General features: G+C 37.3%; 1 protein-coding gene across 3 annotated transcripts in view; it reads left to right on the top strand.

Moving 5' to 3' along the window:
- The window catches only part of Gask1b (golgi associated kinase 1B), a 59,714-nt gene continuing 34,735 nt past the window's right edge, over positions 1 to 24,979 (top strand). The window contains exons 1-2 of one of the 3 annotated variants that reach the window (XM_046459003.2): positions 1 to 260; positions 1,389 to 2,532. In XM_046459003.2, the coding sequence (XP_046314959.1) occupies positions 1,623 to 2,532 (910 nt within the window). In that variant the 5' untranslated portion in view covers positions 1 to 260; positions 1,389 to 1,622. Of the gene's footprint in view, positions 261 to 483; positions 707 to 1,388; positions 2,533 to 24,979 lie in introns of those variants that run through there. The other 2 variants (XM_046459006.2, XM_046459004.2) reach the window with 2 other exon arrangements.

Raw genomic sequence — 24,979 nt, forward strand, 5'->3', positions numbered from 1 at the left:
TGCACCGTGTAACTGCTCACTATAAATGTCTCTCCCTATCTCTGCACTCTTATCTCACTGTTCTATTTCTCTCTCATTCATAGTAACCCTTTCTTAGCTTTTCTGATCTTCTAGACCTTCTCTTCCCTGAACTGGGAGACAAGTGCTATTCTGCAAATGGCCAGGATGGTGAGGTAAGTGCTAGGTCCTGGAACACTGGTGCTCCACTCTCCAGATACGTGGGATGGACAGAGGGGCAACGGCATTCTTCATTTTACAAGGTATTTATTCAGTATGGGCTGCTCCACCAAACTAAACAAACACTCCAGATACTTTTTAACCTCACAAGACTGACATTTCTGAGTCTGTTTGCAAACAGGACACTAGAGGGCTCCCAGAGGTTAAAAATAAGCGGAAAGTTGTTTGAATGAAAACTGATTCTGTACGGCATTTTTTTTTTTAGAATATAAAATTAAAGTTTATTTTTTCAAATCTTCTTTACCAAATCCCTGGATGTCTGAAAACGTCAGTAGCTAGTTTACAAGTATCCATTTTGCTTTGCCATCGGTGATTTTTGAGGGAGTTTTAAAGCTGAGCTGAAATGTTTGAACTGTGGAACACTCTTGACCATGAAATATGTTCTACTTACATGCCTCAGCCTTTAGAAGTTCTTTGCATTAGAGTCAGGGATTACATTCTTCCTGGAGCCAAGCTTGAGTCCAGCTGTGTAAGTAAGATTGCTTACGAGTTTCTTCTTTTCTAATAATGTGAAGAGATTGTACTAGAGATTCTTTTGTTTTCTTTCAGCTGACTTTGGTGGAAAGAAAATAAATGAAAAGTAGTTGGATTTGTGTCTGGTGTGTTTGTGTGTGACTGAATAAATGTAAGTGCTCCCGTGCTGTATAGACATTTATGGCTTTATATTATAGTAACATTTAAAATAAGATAATGGAACACATTGTGAAGAAAAATCTGTATAACATTAGATTAAGATAATATGTTCCTGAGTTTGAATGTTAATACTTTGTGCTCCTGCCTAATTAGTTAATGCATGATTTTTGAAAATAATGTAGGATAGCTATAAAATTTTAAAAGCCATCTGTCTTAAGTTATTTCTGCTGTGCAAAAAGGAAAAGCCCAGGTTGGTCAAATTTTACTGCTTTGCTTCAGAATCAAATTAAAAAACTCTAGCTACAAGTCATAAAATATACTTGGATTTTTCGTGGTTTGTTTTCACAGCTTTAAACTGAATATAAACCTACACATCTATTTTGCTTTCATTTTTTAAACTTTACGTATTTAGTGGTAAAACTTATGGAAGGAAAGGGTTACTTTTTTCTTTCCTCTTGTAGAGGAACTGAAACGGTTTGAGATGTGACTCAGTTAACTCTGTTTCCATTCATTCCCAGAATCAACTCTCATTTCTCCTTGGGGAGGTTGATAGAAGTTTAAAAGATTTGTTGTGGCGAGTGTCAAAAACATTCTCAGCTCTATCACCAAGACTTCCCTTCCACTTCAACCCACTGGAGACCACTTAGATAACCAACCGGACACGACAGCTGAATTCAGGAAACCATGCATCGTATCAGCAGGAGCCAACTGCAGACCTTAAACTCTGTTCAACATGTGGATACAGCAGAGAAATGACCTGTCCAGACAAGCCAGGGCAACTCATAAACTGGTTCATCTGCTCCTTGTGCGTCCCGAGGGCGCGGAAACTCTGGAGCAGCCGGCGTCCCAGGACCCGGAGGAACCTTCTGCTGGGCACTGCCTGTGCCATCTACCTGGGCTTTCTGGTTAGCCAGGTGGGGCGGGCCTCAATCCAGCACGGACAAGCAGCCGACAAGAGGCCACCTCGCAGCCGCGACTCTGCAGAGGCATCCTTTCCTGAGATCCCCCTGGATGGCACCCTGGCTCCTCCTGAGTCCCAGGGCAATGGGACCACCTTGCAGCCTAATGTGGTGTACATTACCCTACGCTCCAAGCGCAGCAAGCCTGCTAATATCCGTGGCACTGTGAAACCCAAGCGCAGGAAGAAATATGCAGTTGCATCTGGTATCCCTGGTCAGGAAGCATTGGTTGGACCATCCTTTCAGACACAGGACGCTGCAAGGGCAGCTGATGCTGAAGTGCTTGGGTATGCTCAGGGAGGAAACCTGGCCAAGATTGGAGAACCATCCTGGAGGCTGGTGCGGGGCCCTGGAGTCCGAGCTGGGGTCTTAGACTTCCAGTTGCCCAAGGCCCAAGAGAGCAACATCAGGATCTACAGCGAGAGCGCCCCCTCGTGGCTGAGCAGAGAAGACATCCGCAGAATGCGCCTGTTGGCAGATGGTGCGGTGGCGGGAGTCCAGCCTGTGTCCTCAAGGAGTGGTGCCCGCCTGCTGGTGCTGGAAGGGAGCACAGCTGGCTCACTGCCTCAATGTGGCCCTAGCCCCTGTGGCTTGCTCAAGCAGCCATTAGACTTGAGTGAGGTGTTTGCCTTCCACCTGGATAGGATCTTGGGGCTCAACAGGACCCTGCCATCTGTGAGCAGGAAATCAGAGTTCATCCGAGGTAACAGATTCACATGTTTCGTTATTTGCAGCTGTTGGGGATTCGGGTTCCTTTTCCCTTTTCCCTTACTTTTTTTTTTTTTAATGATTTCTCTCCACCCACGTTTCACATTTGGACAGCAGCAGCAGCAACAGCATGTCTTTCCATACGCTTGGCATTCATTATTTTCCCAGCCTGGGAGGATATGAGAGTTCCAGAGAAATGCTGTGCTGGACATGCAAGAGTAAGCCCACACTGTGTAATCTTTGGTCTCCATTTCCCTGCTGCACTTCCCAGTGGCTTATTAAATCTAATTAAAGCCAATGGCAATTTGCATGATGAGGAGAGGAAGCCAGGGTGGAGCGGTGGAGGCACAAAACTTGCTGACAGTCAGGCATGTTATTATAAGATACTGTGAAAGTAGAATTTTTTTTCCTTTGGAAGTTTTTAAAAGTAAGAAGGAAATGAGTTATCTTTCTTCAGTAGACAGAATCTTTTCAAGAGGTCCAGAGCCGGACCATGTTAGACTCAATGGCTTGATTTTTTTTCTCCAATGGATTTAAACACTTTTATTTAACAAATAAAGAAAAAGAAGCAAAGACATTTGATGTTGTTCAGCATGGATACTAACTAGCCATTGGTTTCTTCAAGCTTCATGATGTGGTTTATTGAGTCTGATTTACCAGATTATCTCTACCTGGGAGACACATGTTTTGATACATTATAGGATAGGTAGCCGATTAACTACAGTTGTAGATGAAAGTATTGATCTGTGGTCATGCCACACCACATAAAGGATATTCTCTGAATGTTGAGGTTATTCCACGATTTGAATCCAAAATACAGCAAATCAGTGGCTTGTGTTTGAATGCAGAATCATCTCAGAAGTTCTACCTGTGAATCCAGGTTGACCTAAGAGGCTGAGAAGGGCCCCAAAGAGATTGTAAACTTGAAGGATGCTCCCTTTCTTCCTGTTAGCATCACCTTTAGCTTTTCAGGAAGGTTCCCAGGGAGCTTGGAATGGAACAAATTAAAGTTATTGGGGGTAGCTGAAAACCAAACCACTATTCCTTTGGCTTTGGGATTATAATTTAGTTTTAGAATGGATATTTCTTGACGTACTAATGATTTGCTTACTGGCCTTCCTTACACTGCTTCATGGCTAAATGTTCAGGATTTACAGGTACATTTTGATATCTCAAGTTCATAAAGTGGTTTCCATAATTATGTCAATGTTGTTCATATCAAATATTTAATTTAATGTTGGTAAAAGCTAAATTTTGTTGAGTGCACCATTTACTATGCTCTATGCAAATTGATTCATGTAATTCATACAATCATGGATCCCTATAATTCTCATAATGATTCTATGAGGTAAGTGTTCTTGTTATTCCGCTTTATTGAAAAGAAAATTGAGACTTATTCAGGCAAAATAGTTGGCCTTAATTTACACACCTAGTACAGGCTTCACTGCAATTCAAACAAGGTCAACAAACTTCAGAACATAACCTCTTAACCAGTAGACTTAGGTGATTGTATAATTTGTTTATCAGAGAAAACATTTGGCATTTGGTTTTTAGGGATTGGCTAACTTCACCTAGTATTATATTCTTCAGCTCCATTCATTTACCTGCAAATGCCATGATTTTATTATCTTTTAATGCTGAATAGTATTATATTGTGTATATATACCACATATTTTTATCCATTCATCTACTGAAGGGGATCTAGGTTGGTTCCACAGTTTAGGTGTTGTGAATTGTGCTGCTATAAACATTGATGTGGCTGTGTCCCTGTAGTATGCTGTTTTAAGTCCTTTGGGTATAGACCGAGGAGTGAGATAGCTGGGTCAAATGGTGGTTCTATTCCAACTTTTCCAAGGAATCTTCATACTGCTTTCCATATTGGCTGCACCAATTTGCAGTTCCACCAGCAATATGAGGGTGCCTTTTCCCCCACATCCTCACCAACATTTATTGTTATTTGTATTCTTTATAGCTACCATTCTGATTGGAGTGAGATGAAATCTTAGAGTATTTTGGTTTGTATTTCTCTAATTGCTAGAGATGTTGAACATTTCTTTCATATACTTGTTGATTTTTTATTGATTTTATTTTTTAAATACACGACAGCAGAATGCATTACAATTCTTATTAAACATATAGAGTACAATTTTTCATATCTTTGTATATAAAGTATGTTCACACCAATTCATGCCTTTATACATGTACTTTGGGTTTTTTGCGTTACAATTCCTTTTATACATCTATACCACCATTTTTCATATTGCTGTTTGTATATAAAGTATGTAGACACCCAATTTGAGTGTTCATACATGAACTTTGGATAATGATGTCCATCACATTCCACCATCCTTGCTAATCCCCTGCCCCCTCCCTTTGCCTCCCACTCCTCTTCCCTATCTAGAATTCATCTAATCCTCCCATCCTCCCCCTCCATACCCCATTATGAGTCAGTCACCTTATATCAGAGAAAACATTCAGCATTTGTTTTTTTGGGATTGGCTAACTTCACTTAGAATTATCTTCTCCAGTGCCATCCATTTACCTGCAAATGCCATGATTTTATTCTCTTTTATTGCTGAGTAAAATTCCATTGTGTATATAGGCAACTTTTCTTTTATCCATTCATCCACTGAAGGGCATCTAGGTTGACTCCACAGTTTAGCTATTGTGAATTGTGCTGCTATAAATATAATGTGGCTGTGCCCCTGTAGTATCTTGTTTTTAAGTCCTTTGGGTATAGTCTGAGGAGAGGGATAGCTGGGTCAAATGGTGGTTCATTCCCAGATTTACAAGGAATCTCCATACTGCTTTCCGTATTGGCTGCACCAATTTGCAGTCCCACCAGCTATATGAGTGTACCTTTTTCCCCACACATCTTCTCCAACACTTATTGTTGTTTGTCTTCATAATACCTGCCATTCTGACTGGAGTGAGATGACATCTTAGAGTACTTTTGATTTGCATTTCTCTGTTGCTAGAGATAATGAGCATTTTTTCATATATTTGTTGATTGATTGTATATTATCTTCTGAGAAATGTCTGTTCAGGTCCTTGGCCCATTTATTGATTGGATTATTTGTTTTTTCAATGTTTAACTTTTTGAGTTCTTTATATACCCTAGAGATTTCTATCTGATGTGTGCGGGGTAAATATTTGCTCCCAGGATGCAGGCTCTCTGTTCACCTCACAGATTGTTTCTTTTGCTGAGAAGAAACTTTTTAGTTTGATTCCATCCCATTTATTGATTCTTGGTTTTAATTCTTGTGCTATAGGAGCCTTATTAAGGAAGTTGGGGCCTAATCCCACATGATGAAGATTAGGGCCTACTTTTCTTCTGTTAGACTCAGAGTCTCTGGTTTAATTCCTATGTCCTTGATCTATTTTAAGTTAAGTTTTGTGCATGGTGAGAGATAGAGGTTTAATTTCATTTTGTTGCATGTGGATTTCCAGTTTTCCCAACACCATTTGTTGAAGATGCTATCCTTTCTCCAGTGCATGGTTTTGGCACCTTTGTCAAACATAAGATAATTTTAATTTTGTGGGTTAGTCTCTGTGTCCTTCATTCTGTACCATTGGTCTACCAGTCTGTTTCAGTGCCAATACCATGTTGTTTATTTAACTGTTGTTCTGTAGTGTAGTTTAAAATCTGGTATAGTGATGCCACCTGCTTCACTCTTCCTGCAAAGGATTGTTTTAGCTATTCTGAGTGTCTTATTTTTCCAGATGAATTTCACTCTTGCTTTTACTATTTCAATGAGTAATGCCATTGGGATTTTGATTGGAATTGCATTAAATCTGTGTAGTGCTTTTGGTAGTATGGTCATTTTGATAATATTAATTCTGCCTATTCAAGAGCAGAATCTTTCCATTTCTAAGGTCTTCTTTGATTTCTCTCTTTAGAGTTCTGTAGTTTTCATTGTATAGATCTTTTACCTCTTTCATTAAGTTGATTCCCAAGTATCTTATTTTGTTTTGAGGTTATTGTGAATGGGGTCATTTTCCTTTTTGCCTTCTCAGAAGATTTGTCACTGATATACAGAAATTTTGATTGATTGTATATCTTCTTCTGAGAAGTGTCTGTTCAGTTCCTTAGCCCATTTATTGATTGGGTTATTTTTTTTTTTTGGTGTTTATCTTTTTGAGTTCTTTATATACCCTAGAGATTAGAGCTCTGTCTGATTTGTGAGTGGTGAAAATTTGCTCCCAAAATGTAAGCTCTCTATTCACCTCATGTATTGTTTCTTTTGCTGAACAGAAGCTTTTTAGTTTGAATCCATTCCATTTATTGATTCTTGATTTTTATCTTGTGCTAAAGGAGTCTTATTAAGGAAGTTGGTGCCTAATTTGACACGATGGAGATTTGGGCCTACTTTTTCTTCTAATAGGTGCAGTGTCTCTGGTTTAATTCCTAGGTCTTTGATCCACTTTGAATTGAATTTTGTGCATGGTGAGAGATAGGGGTTTAATTTCATTTTTTTTGCATATGGATTTCCAGTTTTCCCAGCACCATTGTTGAAGAGGCTGTCTTTTCTCCAATGCATGTTTTGGTGCCTTTGCTTAATATAAGATAACTGTAATTACATGGGTTAGTCTCTGTGTCCTCTGTTCTGTACCATTGGTCTACCAGTGTATTTTGGTGACAATACCATGCTGTTTTTGTTACTATTGCTCTTTAGTATAGTTTAAGGTCTGATATTGTGATGCCACCTGCTTCACTCTTCTTGCTAAGGATTGCTTTAGCTATTCTGTGTCTCTTACTTTTCCAGATGAATTTCATGATTGATTTTTCTATTTCTATGAGGAATGTCATTGGGATTTTGATTGGAATGGCATTAAATCTGTATGGTGCTTATGGTACTATGGTCATTTTGATAATATTAAATCTGGTTATCCAAGAGCAAGGGGGATCTTTCTATCTTCTAATGTCTTCTTTAATTTCTTTGTTTAGTGTTCTGTATTTTTAGTTGTAGAGGTTTTTTGTTAGGTTGATTCCCAAGTATTTTATTGTTTTTGAGGCTATTGTAAATGGTGTAGTTTTCCTTGTTTCCCTTTCAGAGGATTTGTCACTGAGGATATACAGAAATGCCATTGCTCTATGGGTATTGATTTCATATTCTAGTTCTTTACTGAATTCATTTCTTAATCTAGAAGTTTTCTGGTGAAATTTTTTGGATCTTCTAGGTATAGAATTATATTATTGGCAAATAGTGCTAACTTGAATTGGTCTGTCTAATTGCTCTAGCCAGTGTTTCAAGAACTATGTTTAATAGAAGAGGTGAAAGAGGACATTCCTTCTTGTTCTAGTTTTTAGAGGGCATGATTTCAATTTTTCTCCATTTAGAATGATGGTGGCCTGGGGTTTAGCATCGATAGCTTTAACCATGTTGAGATATGTTCCTATTATTCCTAGTTTTTCTAGTGTTTTGAACATGAAGAGGTGCTGTATTTTGTTGAATGCTTTTTCTGCATCTATTGAGATGATCATGTGATTCTCATCTTTAAGTCTGTTGATGTGATGAATTACATTTTTTGATTTCCATATATTAAATGAACCTTGCATCCCTGGGAAGAACCAGCTTATGGTGCACTATCGTTTTGATATGTTTTTGTATCTGATTTGCCAGAATTTTGTTGAGAATTTTTGCATCTATGTTCATTAGAGGTATTGGTCTGAAGTTTTCATGTGTCTTTGCATGGTTTTGGAATCAGGGTGATACTGGCCTCATAGAATGAGTTTAGAAGTGCTTCTCTTTTTCTATTTCACAAAATAATTTGAGGAGTATTGGTATTAGTTCTTCACTAAAGGTCTTGTAGAACTCAGCTATGTATCCATCTGGGCCAGGGCTTTTCTTGGTTGGTAGGCTTCTGATGGCATCTTCTATTTCATTGCTTGAAATTTATCTGTTTAAATTGTGATTATCATCTTGATTCAATTTGGGCAAATCATATGACTCTAGGAATTTTTTGATGTCTTCAATATTTTCTATTTTATTGGAATATAAGTTTTCAAAATAATTTCTAATTATCTTCTGTATTTTTGTAGTGTCTGCTGTGATATTTCCTTTTTTATCAATTATGTTAGTAATTTGAGTTTTCTCTTTCCTTCTCTTCATTAGCATGGCTAAGGCCTGCCAATTTTATTTATCTTTTTCAAAGAACCAAGTTTTTTTTTATCAATTTTTTTCTTTTGATTCAATTTCATTGATTCAGCTCTGATTTTAATTATTTCCTGTCTTCTATTAATTTTGGTGTTGGTTTATTCTTCTTTTTCTTGGGTTGAGATGTAATGTTAGGTAATTTATTTGTTGACTTTTTCTTCTTTTAAGGAATGAGCTCCATGCAATGAACTTTCCTCTTAGTACTGCCTGAGATTTTGATATGTTATCAGTGTTCTCATTTACCTCTAAGAATTTTGTAATCTTTTGCAACCCATTGTTCATTCAGTAGAACATTATTGAGTCTCCAGGTGTTGGAGTACCTTCTATTTTTAATTTTTATTTTATCATTGATTTCTAATTTCATTCCATTATGACCTGATAGAATGCAGGGTAGTATCTCTACATTTTTATATTTTCTAAGAGTTGCTTTGTGGTATAATATATAATCTATTTTAGAGAATGATCCATGTGCTGCTGAGAAGAAGGTATATTCATTCATTGAAGGATGAAATATTCTATATATGTCAGTTACATCTAAGTTATTGATTGTATGTTGAGTTCTAGGTTGTATATTGAGTCTCTTTGTTCAGCTTTTGTTTGGATGATCTATCCATTAGTGAAAGAGATGTGTTAAAGTCACCCAGAATTATTTTGTTGTGTTCTATTTGATTCTTGAACTTGAGAAGAGTTTGTTTGATGAATGTAGATGCTCCATTGTTTGGGGAATATATATTTATAATTGTTATGTCTTGTTGGTGTATGGTTCCCTTGAGCAGTATGTAGTGTCCTTCTTTATCCCTTTTGATTAACTTTAGCTTGAAGTCTACTTTATTTGGTATGAGGATGGAAAACCCTCCTTGCTTCAGCAATCCAAGTAAATGCTGTGATTTTTCCCAACCTTTCACCTTCAATCTGTGGATGTCTTTTCCTATGAGATGAGTCTCTTGGAGGCAGCATTTTGTTGGGTCTTTTTTTTTTTTTAAATCCAATATGCTGGTCTATGTCTTTTGATTGGTGAGTTTAGGCCATTAACATTTAGGGTTATTATTGAGACATGATTTGTATTCCCAGCCATTTTTGTTTATTTTTGGTATTTAACATGACTTGGTTTCTCCTCTGATTAGGTTTTTCTTTAGTGCAGTCCCTCCCTCTGCTGATTTTCATCATTGTTTTTCATTTCCTCTTCATGGAATATTTTGCAGAGGATGTTCGGTAGTGTAGGCTTTCTAGTTGTAACTTCTTTTAACTTTGTTTATCATGAAGGTTTTTATTTCTTCATCAAATCTAAAGCTTAATTTTGATAGATTTAAGATTCTTGGTTTGCATTTATTTTCTTTAAGAGCTTGGTATATGTTGTTCCATGATATCCTGGCTTTGGGGGTCTGAGTTGAAAAATCTGCTGAGATACAAATTGGTCTCCCCCTATATGTGATTTGATTCTTCTGTATTGCATCCTTTAAGATTCTAACCTTATTCTGTATGCTAGGTATTTTCATTATAATATGCCTAGGCATAGATCTGTTGTAATTTTGTACATGGTGTCTTGTAAGCCTCATTTGATTTTCCAATTCATTTTTAATGTTTGGGAAATTTTCTGATATTATCTCATGAAGAGATTGTGCATTCTTTGGTTTGAAACTTGTGCCTTCCTCTATCTCAATAACTCTTAGATTTTGTCTTTTAATGCTGTACCATAATTCTTGGATGTTCTGTTCATAGTTTTTTACTATCTTCACTGTGTGGTCAACTTTATTTTCCAGATTGTATTCTTTGTCTTCATTATCTGACATTCTTTCTTCCAAGTGATCTAGTCTGTTGGTAATGCTTTCTGTTGAGTTTTTTTTTTTTTAATTTGGTTTATTGTTTCTCTTATTTCAAGGAATTCTGATTTTATTTTTGGAGTGTGTATCTCTTTCTTGAAGTAATCTATTGCTACCTGTATTTGCTCTCTTATTTCTTTGTTGGAGTGATCAATTTTTGCCTGTATTTGTTCATTTAGGTCATTCTTTGATTCAGAGATCATTTTAATTATGAACATTCTGAACTCCTTTCCTGACATTTCATCATCTTCACTGTCCATAGGTTCTGTTATTATAGTGTCCTGGTTTATTTGGGGCATTTTCCTCCTTTGTTTTTTCATGTTGCTTATGTGTCTTCCTTTCTTGCAGTGTGTATCTGAGATATAGTTTCTACCCTGTAATCTTGTAGTTATCCATGCAGATTATCTGTACCACACCTTGATGCTGGGCTTCCAGACCCTGCAGGTGTCCCATGATGGATGTGACTGTAACTGAAGGTGGTGGTGGCAATAGGGGAGGTAACATGAGATAGCAGTGGAGGTGTCCCAAGATGGATGCAACATCTTTCAGAGATGGGGTTAAAAGGGTAGGAATTACACTGGTTTTGGGATGCAGCTCCAAGATGCAGTTGCTTCTAGGCCCAGTCTGTTGTCCAAAGGTAGAGGATATTATGTGGGAAAGTCTATGGCAATGTCTGCAGTGGCCTAAGATGGAAGTGGGTTAGGCCTAGGCTCCCAGGTTTGGGAGTGGTGATGAACCTGGACCTACCCTGGGTCTGGGTCACACACAGGTAGGCAGAGACAGATCTGGGCTGGGCCTGAGCTCCAGCAGGTGTCTACTGGTCAGAAAAGGTGGTCCTGTGCCGGAGCCTGAGCTCCAGCAGGTGTATGACTGTGATGGGATGGACCTGGGCTTGCCATTCATTTTTATATTATAAAATTTTCAAAGAAGAAAAAGTGAACTTTTGGATATATCTCAAGGCTAGATAAACTGATATATCCTTTGAGCTTCCTGAGGACCCATTTCTTGGATGGAAATTGGGAGAATAAAGTAGTAGCTAGGAGCCTGACTCTGGACTTGGATTGCCTGGACTTGCATTTTACAGCTGTATTACCTGGAAATGTCAGTTTCTCTCTTTGCCTCAGTTTCCTCAGCTTGACAAAACTGCCTACCCTGTGAGGTTGTTATTTAGCTCAGACATGGACAACACTTGGTTCTTGGCACAGAGTTAACCTTCAATAACTCTTGGTTAGGGTTGTTACTATACTAAGCACAAAAAGGACCAAGTTAATTAAATTTCTCACATAGCCTTCAAACCTCAAAGACTATTTCTTTATGTTAAAAAAAAGACTGAAGCCTTTGTTTCTTGACTGCTTAATTAAGATTTTTGTTACCAATATTCCTTTTAGATTTCAGATATTTAATTCTGTGCTCTTAATTTCCAGCATCTTAGAGAATAAAAATTCAATTTGAAGAAGGGGTTTATAAATGGAGTGTTCCTCTTTCCATTCATAAAGTAATGGAAATGATGGAAATAAATCAATAAAGTCACAGTGATGTGACTCAATTTGAGTTAAATCTCCAAGATTACACGTCAAACAATATCAGACCTTCCTTTGTTTTCTTTTTGGCATCTTCTCCCATTTAGTTATTTAGAGTCATGAACTCAGGCCAGTTTCCTCAAGAACCTATGATGATTTACAGACAGTTTTAAACACTCTGCACAATATAATTCTATTCATTTAGACTGCTACTGTTAGGCAAAGTACACAAATAGACCATTTCTGGTCACTATGTAGACAATCATAGGTTCTCAGTACCTCTCTCTACCCACTTTTTCCTGGACTCTTCTTGATTTGTGTCTTTTTTTCTCCTAATTTGCATGAAAGTATGATTTTTTTCCAGAGCCCTCCTACTTTTCTCTTAGTCCAAGCTTAGCTTCACGTAAGCCTCTCTGTCCACCCAAACAGGAGATCAATCTTATCTATCACCTATTTGTGGCTCATTCTGTATCATCATATTGCATAATACACATTTTTATCATAATTGCTTGTTTAATCATCTTTTCCTTACCACTAGTCTCCAGGTACAGAGATATTACCTGTATTCTTTATTGTTGTAATTCTGGATCCTCATGGAGAATCTGGTACATAGTAGGTGAGATATATATATATATATATATATATATATATATATATATATATATATATATATTTTTTTTTTTTTTGGGGGGGGGGTTACCAGGGATTGAACTCAGGGACACTCAACCAGAGCCACACACCAGCCCTGGGTTTGAACTTGCAATCTTTCTGTCTCAGCCTCCCTAACTTCTGGGATTACAGGTGTGTGCCACCGTGACAGGTTCAATAAATATTTCAAAGAAATGCAGAAATGGATTCCAGCTCCCAATACTCAGAACAAGTACTATCATTTTTAGTCTGAAATCCAGGCTGGGATTTCTCCTAGAAGACTCATTAAAATCATTCAACATTGTGGAGGTAATGACAAATGTCCTTGGCTGCCTCCTTATAATGCTATGGTCTGTTGGCATTGTACTGTAGTATAGTTTGATAATGGGCTTTCTGTAGAAGGAACAGTAGGATTTAATTTAGTATATATTTATTTGATGATCTGGCTTGATGTAAAAGTATATCTTTTCATATCAGGGAGAACAGGGAGCCAGCAAATTCTATAAGTAACATGGACTAAATGTTGTTTCTGTTCTTTGGCTTTTAATGTTTATGAAAATCAATTCATGACCATTACAAAAAAGGTAGCTGGTCTAAATTGCAAAATGAACATTAACTGTTTGAGATACCTCAGTTTATCTTTCCAAAATCCTATGCAGTAGACATGTAAAATCATGTCATTTAGAGATAAGAGAATGGCAAGCAGACTGCTCACATTCACACAATAAGTTCAAATTCTTGAGTCCACCAAACACTCATTTTCTAAGTTCCAAGTCTTTCCTCTTTTTTTTTTTAAATCAATTTTCTTCTCACAAAACATCTTTTAAGGGGCCATGGAGTGTGTCTTCTTTCTCCATGATCACAGCCTGTTTGTATATCTGGTTATTAATATAGTGATCCAGATAACTAATAATGATGTACAGACATAGAATATGGGCACCTCTCTTCTCAAGGAGACAACAACCTTGGTCATAACTGAGAACTACTGAATGCTATTATGTACAGGCACCATTCTATTCTAAGATCTTTGTTTCTGTTATCTTGTTAAATCTTCATAAAATTCTGGAAGGTGTACCTAGGTATCCTAGAGCCTGGAGGCTCTATGACAGGCATTTTGTGGAAATAGAAATTGAGGCCTGGAAGAATTAGGCACCTTGCTCAAGATCTTACAAATTGCCTGGATATTAAAGGGATGTATGTGATATAAATGGAGATATGGGAGAGAATCAAATGCTACGATCTGAGTGTCTGGTTTGACCTCTGCTTCTCAGGTTAAACTTTTCTCCATTGATTCAGTCTAAATGTACAAATAGACCAAGAATCCCTATTTCAGATGCTTCCTTACTTATCTTGGGTTATGACTTGATAAGTTTTGGAAGTTGAAAATGCACTTTATGTACCTAATGTTTTAGTCAGCTTTTTTTTTTTTCTGTCACCAAAAGACCTGACAAAAACAACTTTAGAGGAGGAAAAGTTTTTTTGTGGGGGCTCATGGTTTTAGAAGTCTTAGTCCATAGATGGTCAACTCCATTCCTTGGGGCCTGAGGTAAGGCAGAATGTCATGGAGGAAGGGTGTGACAGAGGAAAGCAGCTAGGATCATGGCACCAGGAAGCAGAGAGAGCTCCTCTCACCATAGACAAAATATATATTCCAAAGGCACACCCTAAGGGGCCCACCTCCTCCAGTCATCTCCTCCCTGTTTTGCAGTTACCACCCAGTTAATCCCTATTAACAGATTATTTCACTGATTGGCTTAAGACTTTCATAACCTAATAATTTCACTGATAAACTTTCTTTCATTTTCTCATACATGAGCTTTTGGGGGACACCTTATATCTAAACCATAACACCTAACTTACTGAATAGTGTAGCTTAGCCTATCTGATCTTAAAAATGATCAGGCAGCCCACATGAGCGTAGATGGGCAAAATCATCTAACACAAAGCCTGTTTTATAATACAGGCTTAGGTACACACAGAGATGGGCATTTTGTGTGCATTATGGGATATGGAAATCAACACACAGTATGCAGAAATGCTAGCAATGCAGAACACTGTGGAGTATCTGCTGTCTGTCTTGGTGATTGTGTGGCAGAATGGGGTTCATTGCCACTGACCAGAATCACAGTGGAATATACATGATGTATCATCATCCCAGGGAAAGATCAACATTCAAAATTCAAAGCACACTCTTACTGAAATTTGTAAGTTGGATCATGGTAAGTTGGAACTGTCAGTATACAGTCCATCTTCAGGGTTTTTATTTTCTTAATTGATAAAACTGATATAGGTGATCCAGTTATCACAGTGTCTCTAGCTAAGGTTAGTCTGGGGCAAGTTCTTGGTTTTATGATGATGAATTCTAGATGATTCTTCTGGATATACAAATAGACATTTGAAATTGGTGGTCTAACCAGTTTCATACTGTGTACCAGATCATTTTCTAACAGGTGTTACTCCAAAGATATCCTGGAAAAGAAATGTATACTTGGGGAAGGACAAGGTTGTAATTAGGTAGGGAGTGACAGCAGTGTACCACAGTATGAAAGCCAGCAATCACTGGTGCAGATTCTCAAGCTCTGTGTATCTGTAAGGCACATGCAAAACTGAAATAAAGCATCAAGTGTCCTTTGTTTAAAAACAATTCCATATTTTTTTGCAATTGGATTCAATTGTGAATCTATAAAGAATATAGTGTTATGCATCAGATAGTGACTATACTATATTTGATGTCTTTTGTCTATTATGCTCTAATAAATCTGTATAGCAGATGTTACTATTATTTTAAATACTGGAATGCTAAGGCTCAACAAAACCATGAAAATATCCCCATAACCTAGCTAACCAGCAGAGGAATGGCAATTTGTATCCTACTCTTTCATATACTAACATCTCAACCTATTGCTTCTATTAGCCCACACCATTTCTTAAATATAATGTGGTGTAATTATGGGATACTGACAAAAATGGCCACATTTTAGCATGGTGGATTTTGATTTTACCAGTATGCCAAGATTTATTTTTAATTTCTTTTTTCAACTCAACAATATAACTTTGCTAATTTTCTTACTCAAGGGACTCTGAACACTGCTACAAGTAATTTTTTTTTAATGCAAGCCAATGCTCCAATACTTAACAGATTTATTTGTTTACCATAAACAACCATATGTATGCAAATGTGACTGAATATATCAGTTTGTTTTCTGCCTTTCTGTACTTGTACGAGTCTCAAATCATTGCAAAAGCCACCAGACATTGTGTGGTGCTGATACATTTGGATAATCTTTTTGAACAAAATAGATGAAAGTATTTGTTTAGGAGAAGACAAAGCAGACTATGTCCATGTAAAAGTCAAGAGCATGAGAAAAGAAAATCCAGTACCCTTCTGTGATCCTTGATTTAGTATCTTTGCCAAAGCTTCCTTTATCGTTTTCATAGTCACAGTAATGTGAATGAATCTCGGGGGACACCATTTGGGTAGCATTTAAGCATTGTACTATTTTTCATGCCCAGCATGGAAGATGCATTATGTATGCTTTATTTTTAGGAGACTGCTTTATTGCCACAGAACTGTCATACTGAATTAAGGTAGCCTAGTTCCAGGAATTCTGTATGGCAGGCTGCTTTGATGACAAACTACAGGCACCCCACAAACTTCCATTTAAATTCATTGTAGATCCCAAGTTGCTCACTGTTTTCCAAGTTGCATTGCCTCTTCTTATTATAGAGTAGGAAAAAGACACTGTGTATTTTTCACCGTTTTTTCAAGTCCATTTGAGCAGCATTGTGAATTCTGGATGGAGCAGTTGCCAAGGCCGAGGGATGGGATGGCAGCTTGGCAGTTTATAGTTTCTGTCTTTCAGGTAAGGAGAGAGTCCAAAAGGGAGCAGGGAATTTTGAGAATAACTCAGATGCCCCTACTACTTAGAAACATGCTGGCTTCCAAATCTTAGAAATCTTTGATGCATCTGCAAACTTTCTTAAAATATTTGTTTGGGGGTATAAAAACATGCTTAATTTTGAAAATTGGGATTGAAAGCATATTGTATTCTTTATCAGAGAGGCCCCAAGGCTATTTCTTTAGCAATAAAATTGAGCTGGTCTGCTTAATACTTGCATTCATCAGTGAACAAAAGTCTACTGAGCATCCATTCTCAGCAGCCTCTGCCACAGTGAAATCTTGTTTGCTCACTACATACCTTTATGGACAAACTGCGGGAGCCAAGCAACCTTCTCTGCTGTGCTTCTGGAATTTGTCCCTTGATCTCACTCATGGCTGGGAGAGAAGGGGCAATGAATGGTTGTCACAGTACCCACAGTGTAGAGAATGTTTGTGCCTTAACTCCACACAATCTGTTTTTTTTTTTCTATACATCACATTTATCTTTATTACTTTAACATATATTTATTGAGCACCTGCTATGTCTCAGACACTCTTCTAGTCACCAGGATTGCATAAATGAACAGAATAGTCAAGAATCCCCACCCTCATGGAATTGACGGTAATGGGTGCTTAGTGAGTTCAATGGCCTGAGGGGAATCTTACTGTCACTGATTTCAGAATTTACTCAGTACATCTTGAGCTCAAGGACATGACCTCTATCAAAGAGGACTGACTCTGCTGCAGATCTGGCTTAGTCTAAAGACCAGGAGACTGCTTTATTGCCACAGAACTGTCATACTGTACAGTAGGACTTCCTTTCTAAGTTAATGGGCAAATATTACAATTTTAATCCAATTCAGTTGCAATCAGTTCAGGAATAATGGCATTTACTTTTATGTGTTAGTAGAAACCACTGTAGTTTCTAATTTGTATAGTTATGTAGTTAAAGGTGTGAACTGGCAATGTAGGCTCCCTGAGTTTGAATCCTGATTCTCTCACTTCTGCTTTGTGACCAGAAGCAAGTTACTTAACTTTGTACTTTTGTTTTCTTCATTGGTATAATAGGGATGGTGATAATAACCTTACTTAGATGTGTTGTGAGAATTGAGTTAGTATGTATAAAATATTTGTAACAGGGCCTAACACATATTCATAAGAGTTACCTTTTATTTTCATTCAGTTTGAAGCTGATTTAGCTCTTTGTGATATGTTTCTTTAGATTTTATTAGTTTATTTATCTAAATTGATGTTTACTTGCACTAAATAAATGGGCACCAAAATGTTTTATTTAAACAAAGTTCTTGGAATAATGAATAGCAACCTCTCAGTTGTTGAGTGCTAAGCACTTTACATTCATTATCTCATTTAATTTCACAACAGTCCCATACATCAGATATTCTTGTATAGATTTCTGGTAGGAAACCTGAGGCTTGAAAATTTACATATGTCCTCCAAAGGCTCACAGGTAGTGCACAGTGGGGCTGCGCTACAGACCTGAGTTGGGAGGAGTCAGTAGTCTTACTCTTTCTCACTGTGCCTTACTACCTCCCATTGTCCCTCACATCCAAGAATTGTGCCTGTGGCCTTTCCCTGTTAATCAGACACCCAGATTACAACCTGCTTTCCCTCATTTCTGTAGTCTAATTCCTGAATATGTCTCTGATGTCTTTAACTCTTTTCTGTCTCATGATAGTGACCTTGGGTCAGGAGGTGAGAGGCAGGAGGGATGCTCCCACCACTTTGATTTTCCTTGTTCTAAGTCTTATAGAATTATGGATACATAGGAATGAATAGTTGAGCACAAGATGGACTGAATGAGGACACGGAAACATCTCTACATTCCTGGATAAGTTTTTCAATTTTTTCCTCTAATCCTTCTCAATTTATTTACAGTAAGACCATTGAAATCACAGATTTCCAGGATGTCACAACAACAAAATTTTTATTCTGGGTCAACTGGTCATTGCCAAGAACATTGTGGGGTTCTGAAAATTTTATTCATTCATTTATCAAATATTTTGAATGTTCACTCTGGTTTAGATATTGCTCAGGACTTAGAGATGCAAAGATGACTAAGCAGTGGTGTCTGTTTTTACAAGGCTCCCAGCTTGGAAGACAAGAGACAGCTAAGCAAACCCACCATCCTAGAAGGGTATGATAAACTCCTCAATGGAGATATTTTTAGGAAGGCCTGCATGCCCAGAGAGCAAGCAAGCTAATTTAACCTAGATTGTATAAATAGAGTTTTGGAAGGGGTAATTGGCTCTTAAACATCAATGTGGGTGGAGCATGAGAGGTGACAGTGTAGGCAGAGGAGAGAGAATAGATTGGAAAACTTGTGAAGGAAGCATGTGTTCAAAACTGCAAATATTTCTGAAAAACTGGAAATTGAGGTTTGTGGGGATGAAGTGAGATAAATCTATGGTAAGTAGAGAGTGAGTTATGTTTTATCTTTATGTAAGGAGCACGAACTTCATCTTGCAGATGATGAGGAATCACTGGAGGGTTTGAAGAGGGGAGTGATGTAATTGGGCTTTGCATTGTAGAAGGTTGCTCTGGTCAGGAATTCATGGCTCCTTGAACTACAGTAATACGTACTAAATCCTGAAGGAATAAATCATTCTAATATACCCATGACTTTGTCTGCAAAGATTGCTTGTTTCTGTATTCTGGCATAGTCATCACATCGTCACCACCCGAAGTCAAATTTGATTCCTGTTTTTTATTTTAAATGGAACATTGAGACCAGAAGAGTCTGGAAGTTTCCATTTATATAGCAGAAGTCTTTTGTAGCGGATGTCCAGGTCAGGCCTAGAAAGTAGAAGTTCTGCCCATTAGTCAAAAGTTCAGAACAAAGAAGGATACTCTTGTTCAGGCGTGGTGGTGCAAGCCTGTAATCCCAGTGAGCTGGGGAGGCTGACACAGGAGAATTGCAAGTTCAAAGCCAAAGGAGAATCGCAAGTTCAATGCCAGCCTCAGCAAAGGCAAGGTACTAAGCAACTAAATGAGACCCTGTCTCTAAATAAAATACAAAATAGGGGTGGCTCAGTAGTCGAGTGCCCCTGAATTCAATCCCTGGTACTAAAATAAACAAATAAGTAAATAAATAGAAGGGCACTCTGTTTTTAAGGTAGAGCTGATGGTTTAAGCATTTCACTGTTTCACTGGGTTGTCAAAAGAGCCTGCCCAGGTGGATTTAAAAGATACTTTTGTTTCATCTTGGGGAAATTAGTGCCTTTGTGGAGACCAGTAATAATACCAGAAATAGAATCAATGACTTGTGACTCCTTTCTTAACTCTACTCACCCCAAACCAACTCTCAGTTCTCTTTCAGCAAATGTTCTTCCCCTTATGAACCCTGGCGTCTGACCACATCTTGAGACACGGCATTTCTGGATCTCTTGGTTTAAACACAAGAGCTCCATCTTTAGTTCTTCACATGTTTCCTTCAAAACATTTGTTCACCTGGTGGACATCTGTGTGTACCTGTCTATTCCTACTCAACTCAAAGGCTTTGAACTTGACTGAGAGTAGGACCTTATAAGGCCACATTTTTAACACAGCTGTCTGAATTTTTTCTATCCCAAACCTGAGAATCAAGCAGGCCCAGATAGGTAGCAAGGAATGCTTGTAGATCCTTATAAGTCTATAATACCTAATGAATAAATGAATAATACCTAATAAATAAATGAATTAACAACAATACATAAAATACTGAGAATATATAAAATTTTATCTAATTTTCAAACTCACTCCTCATATACCTTGCATTAGTCTTCTGCTCTCCCTCATACTTACTAATTTGCTTGTGTTCACCAACCTCATGCCAAGAGATCTTACTCTGCTTTTTCATACTTCAGTCTAATACTTCTTTAATTGCCAAAATCCTATCATGGTAAATGTTTTAGTTAGATTTTTTTTTTTTTTTTTTTTTTTTTTTTTTGCCACAGTGACTGAAAGACCTAATAAGAATAATAAAGAGGAGAAAAAGCTTACTTTGGCTCAGGTTTTAGAGTTCAGTCCATAGATGTTTGACTCCATAGCTCTGGGCCTGCCATGAGGCCATGAACAGAAGGTTATGGTGAAGGAGAGCACCTAAAGATGGGGCTACAGGAAGCAGAAAGAGAGAGCTCCCCTCACCAGGGACAAAATATATACTCCCAAGGCATGCCCTAGTGACCTATTTCCTGTAGACACACCCTTCTTGTCTGCAGTTATCATCTTGTTAATCCATGTCAGTGGATTAATCTACTAATGAGGTTACAGCTATTGTAATCTAATCATTTTTTACCTCTGAAATTTCTTGCATTGTTTCAAAAATGAGCTTTTGGGGGACATAACATATTCAAACCATAATATAATAAACATAGTAGAAAAGGAGAGCTGATATTACTTAAGGGATCCCTTAACACTTAGATGCCTGCCACAGTATCGTGAGGGTTGATTCAATGTTAATAATTGTCTTTTCCAAAAGGAGACCTGTAGCATGAAAAATTTCCCTCAAAGCATTGTTGATAGTTGTGATGGAGCCCAACAGAATTTGTTTCCTATAGCAAAGATGCTCCTCATTTTGTCTAGTCTTTGTTTTCTTTAATGAGTTTTAGAAAGTTGTTTTCAAAGAAGGTGAACCATCTGAGCTGGAACGTCACTTCCTTTATATCTTGGTCAGGGGAAGTCTTGGAAATTGGTCCATACAATAAAAAGGACTTTTGATTTCAGAACTTGGTAAATTTTTACTTATTTTTGCAAAGTAACAAATACTGACAGACATTTAGCCCTCTGCCCAACATGCTTAGCATTCACTTATAGTGCAACAAAACCAGTCAGCCAATGTTCAAAGTGAAGGGCATTTAATAAATTTAGACAAAGAAGATTGTGCAAAGCCTTTATTTTTGGTTAATTTTCATGTTCATCTTTTCAGAAGGATGTCTTCTTTGTGCTTTTGAATAAAAACATGACTTGAGAGAACATCAAAATTCAAGGGAAATATTCAGATATCGGATAAAAGTTTTACTGGCAAGTCTCATTTTTTAAGACAGCTGTGTAACCTTTAATTCACATGAACACTCACATATCTTTTAAAACCTGCTTTCTCACCAAACTGACAGTTAGAATTTTATCTCTTCACTGTTAAAATTTCTCCAGAGAGTACAGTACTGCATCATTTTGACAAACCTGAATGTGAAGAGATGAATGGTCCGCATCCCCCAAACACTTCAGGGCAAGTTGCTTTAACCAGATACCTGTTTTCAGAGGTGATTTTTCTGTCATCAGTTTAAATCTATCAAAGTTCATTTAATTCTTTTAAAAGCCATATTTCATATAAAGTGGAGTTCTCTTCATAGTAGTGAGTACTTCTCTGTGATCCTGAGCCATTCTAACTACTACTATTCCCTGCAAGGGCTGCACATACTCACATGTAGCAAGAATACCTGGGAAGGAATGTCTGCACATTGCTGTTCTCCCCATGTTCTTCATATGCTTTGGAAATCCCTTTCCTGAGGTGCACAGATTCCTGCCAGGCCAGGAAAGAATGTCTTTATGTGGTAGTCAGCATTCAAAATATTTTGCTGAGGGGACATGGATGGTTATAGAGAAAAACCACAGGATATTAATTGAAAAGCAATTATTCTTTCAGTTGAACATCAGCTTTGGCAGTTTGAGAACAATTTTTAATTGCTAGTACAAAAACTGTACCACTCAAAGAATCTAATGAGGGCTGGATGTGTAGCTTAGAAATAGAATGCTTGCCTATGTGCATAAGGCCCTGGGTTTGATCTCCAGCACCCACTTTTCCCCCCAAAGAAATTTGCTGTTCTAAAGTAGAGAAATGGTAAAGGAACCACAGTAAACTCACATTTAGTAGGGAATGTAGGCTAAAGATGGCCTAGTCCTTATTTTTATTTTATGAATTAAGAGTGGTTTCTGTAATTTTAAATGATTGAAACATATCAAGAAAGTAATATTACTATTACACTTGAAAACCATATGAACTTTCAGTTTCAGTGTTCATAATAAAATTTTATAAGATAATTCCAAGTGGTATTTTTTCTTTGCATGTATTTTGTTTCTTTTCCTTGGTAGAAATGTACACTCCATGAAAGCAAAAATGTATTGACATTTATCTTATTTATGTGTTTAAATCCGGGTTCTAGAACACTAATGGAGAAAATGCTCAAGAAGCAATAAAGATCAGTTGAAGACTGATGCATTATGTGACTGTATAATGTATGTATGTGGTAATAACCACCACAGAATATATCTGGGGATGCATTTATGTTAGGCACCAGGTTAAAAGCTTTATGTATTCTTTTTTATGTTTTTCTTCTTATTTGATACATAAAACATAAAAAATATACATATTAATAATAACCATGTAGTGTTTTGATATATTTGTACATGGCATAATGTTCAAATCAGGTAAAATGTATCTATCATATCTGTCATTGCACAGCTGGTTGACTATAGGTAACAATTATATACTTCAACAAGTTAGAAGAAAGAATTCTGAATGTTTCCACCATGAAGAAATGAAAAAAGTTAGAGGAGAGGATTTTAAATGCATGAACTCATTTAATTTCAACAAGTCAGTTATCAGCCCCATTTTACAAAAGAAAGGAGCAAGGGTTAGAGGGATTATATAACTCATCTGATGTGACAAATCTAAGTGACCATAATTCAAAAAGTCTGTTGGTTTCCAGAATTTGAGCTCCAATCATAAGCTATTCCTTTTTCTTAAATTTCTAAAAGCTTTTTACATATTCAGGTGAAAAAGAAAGGGATAGGAAAATACTGGAGGTAAATATACACATAACAGAACCAATTACTGGGTTGTAGATAGTTTTGGTTTTCTTAGCTGTACATTTTTATGTTTTTCCACATTTCCTAAAATGAGGGTATTTATGTTTAGTTACTTTTACAATAAAAACTGGATATTTCTAAAGGGAGAAAGAGCCAAGGCTTAAACTGTTTATGCAGAGCATTTCCTGTTCAGCTGAGGGTCTTGTGTGAATTGCTAAGGAAACTCTGTGGTCCTGTTTGTCCTGTGTATTGATCTGTGTTGTTGAAGTTCAGTATTGGGTTTCAATTCCTTTTGAGTACTTCCAAGCCCCTAGAATAGAAAGTACTTTTTGAGTATAACTTTGGCGGAAAGACACTGATGGAGCTTCTTGGTGTTTATTTATTTATCTATCAGTGCTGGGGATCACAGTAGGGTTAGAGAAGCATTTATTTTTTCATTTCTAAACTGTATAAAGAATGAGAAGCCTTATTGAAGTCATCATAAACAAGAAAGACCATCATGGGGCACACTGAATAAATACTTTAGGCTTCAAACCAGTAGTGTCATTCCCAAGGCCCTGTTTTAGCCAAATAAAGTCACAGAGATGGAGTTGAGAGGGCAGGGCTCTACCACTGTGTCCCAGCCCCCACCCTCACTCACTGGTTCTCATCTTCAGATACCCCAAGCACAAGTCTTGGAAAGCTGAGTTGTATTTTCTATTCATATTTAGTTACAGTGATACAGACCTGTCTGCAACCACACGCTGGGCTGATTTCACCTGGAATTTATTCTTTCTCCCTTTTCACTGGCACAGTATTTGAGGTCCATGTATTTAACATGATTTTATATAAGAAAACAATTAGGTCCCAGAAGCTCTGAATCACTTAATAAGGTACAAAGACATAGAAAGGAGAAAAAGAATCTTATAAGTGAAATTCCCTAGTGATGGCTCATGTTTCTTTCTCTGTTTTCTCTTAATTGTGTGTCAGTGACTGTTGGCATATTTTGTGCAATTCAAGGGATGTTTCACATGCCCTGGCCTCAATTGCAAAGTGAAGGGAGAGCAAACTTCCTTTTAAATAAAGCTGGAATGTAGGTGATTAGAACGATTAAGTGAATGCAATTAAAATTATGGAGGGTAGTATGGCACCTAATGCAAGAATGGTTAGTGAACAAGACTGTTTCTTGTAGATAAGAATGTCAGAATAAGGCCAAAAGGTGGTGAATTAAAAGTTTCCAGCAAACAATGAATGAAGTTATAGGTTGAGAACATCTGAGGCTATTTAAAAGGGCTTTTAAAAATTCCTGGGGCATGTCTGGACATTCCAGCCACAATTTCAGACACCTCCCTTGTTCAGACCTGTTAAGTATGCTTTTTCAGTTCTTTGTAACTCAGTTTTTTTTTCTTCCAAGAGCATCACACTGATTTTTGAGTTATAAGCAGAGCTGTTCAACTCCATCTCTTTGTGACTTTATTTAGCAGAAATGGGGCCTTGGGAATGATGTTATTGGCTTTAAGACTGAAGTGTTTGTTCAGTCTGCCCCATCATAGTCTTTCTTGTTTATGATGACTTCACTGGGGCTTATCATTCTTTATACAGTTTAGCCGTGAAAGAGATTGCATCTCTTCTA

This window comes from Marmota monax, unplaced genomic scaffold (assembly GCF_021218885.2).
Source record: "Marmota monax isolate L192 unplaced genomic scaffold, Marmota_monax_Labrador192_F-V1.1 WCK01_AAM20220418_F8-fsc00002, whole genome shotgun sequence".
Classification (NCBI taxonomy): domain Eukaryota; kingdom Metazoa; phylum Chordata; class Mammalia; order Rodentia; family Sciuridae; genus Marmota; species Marmota monax.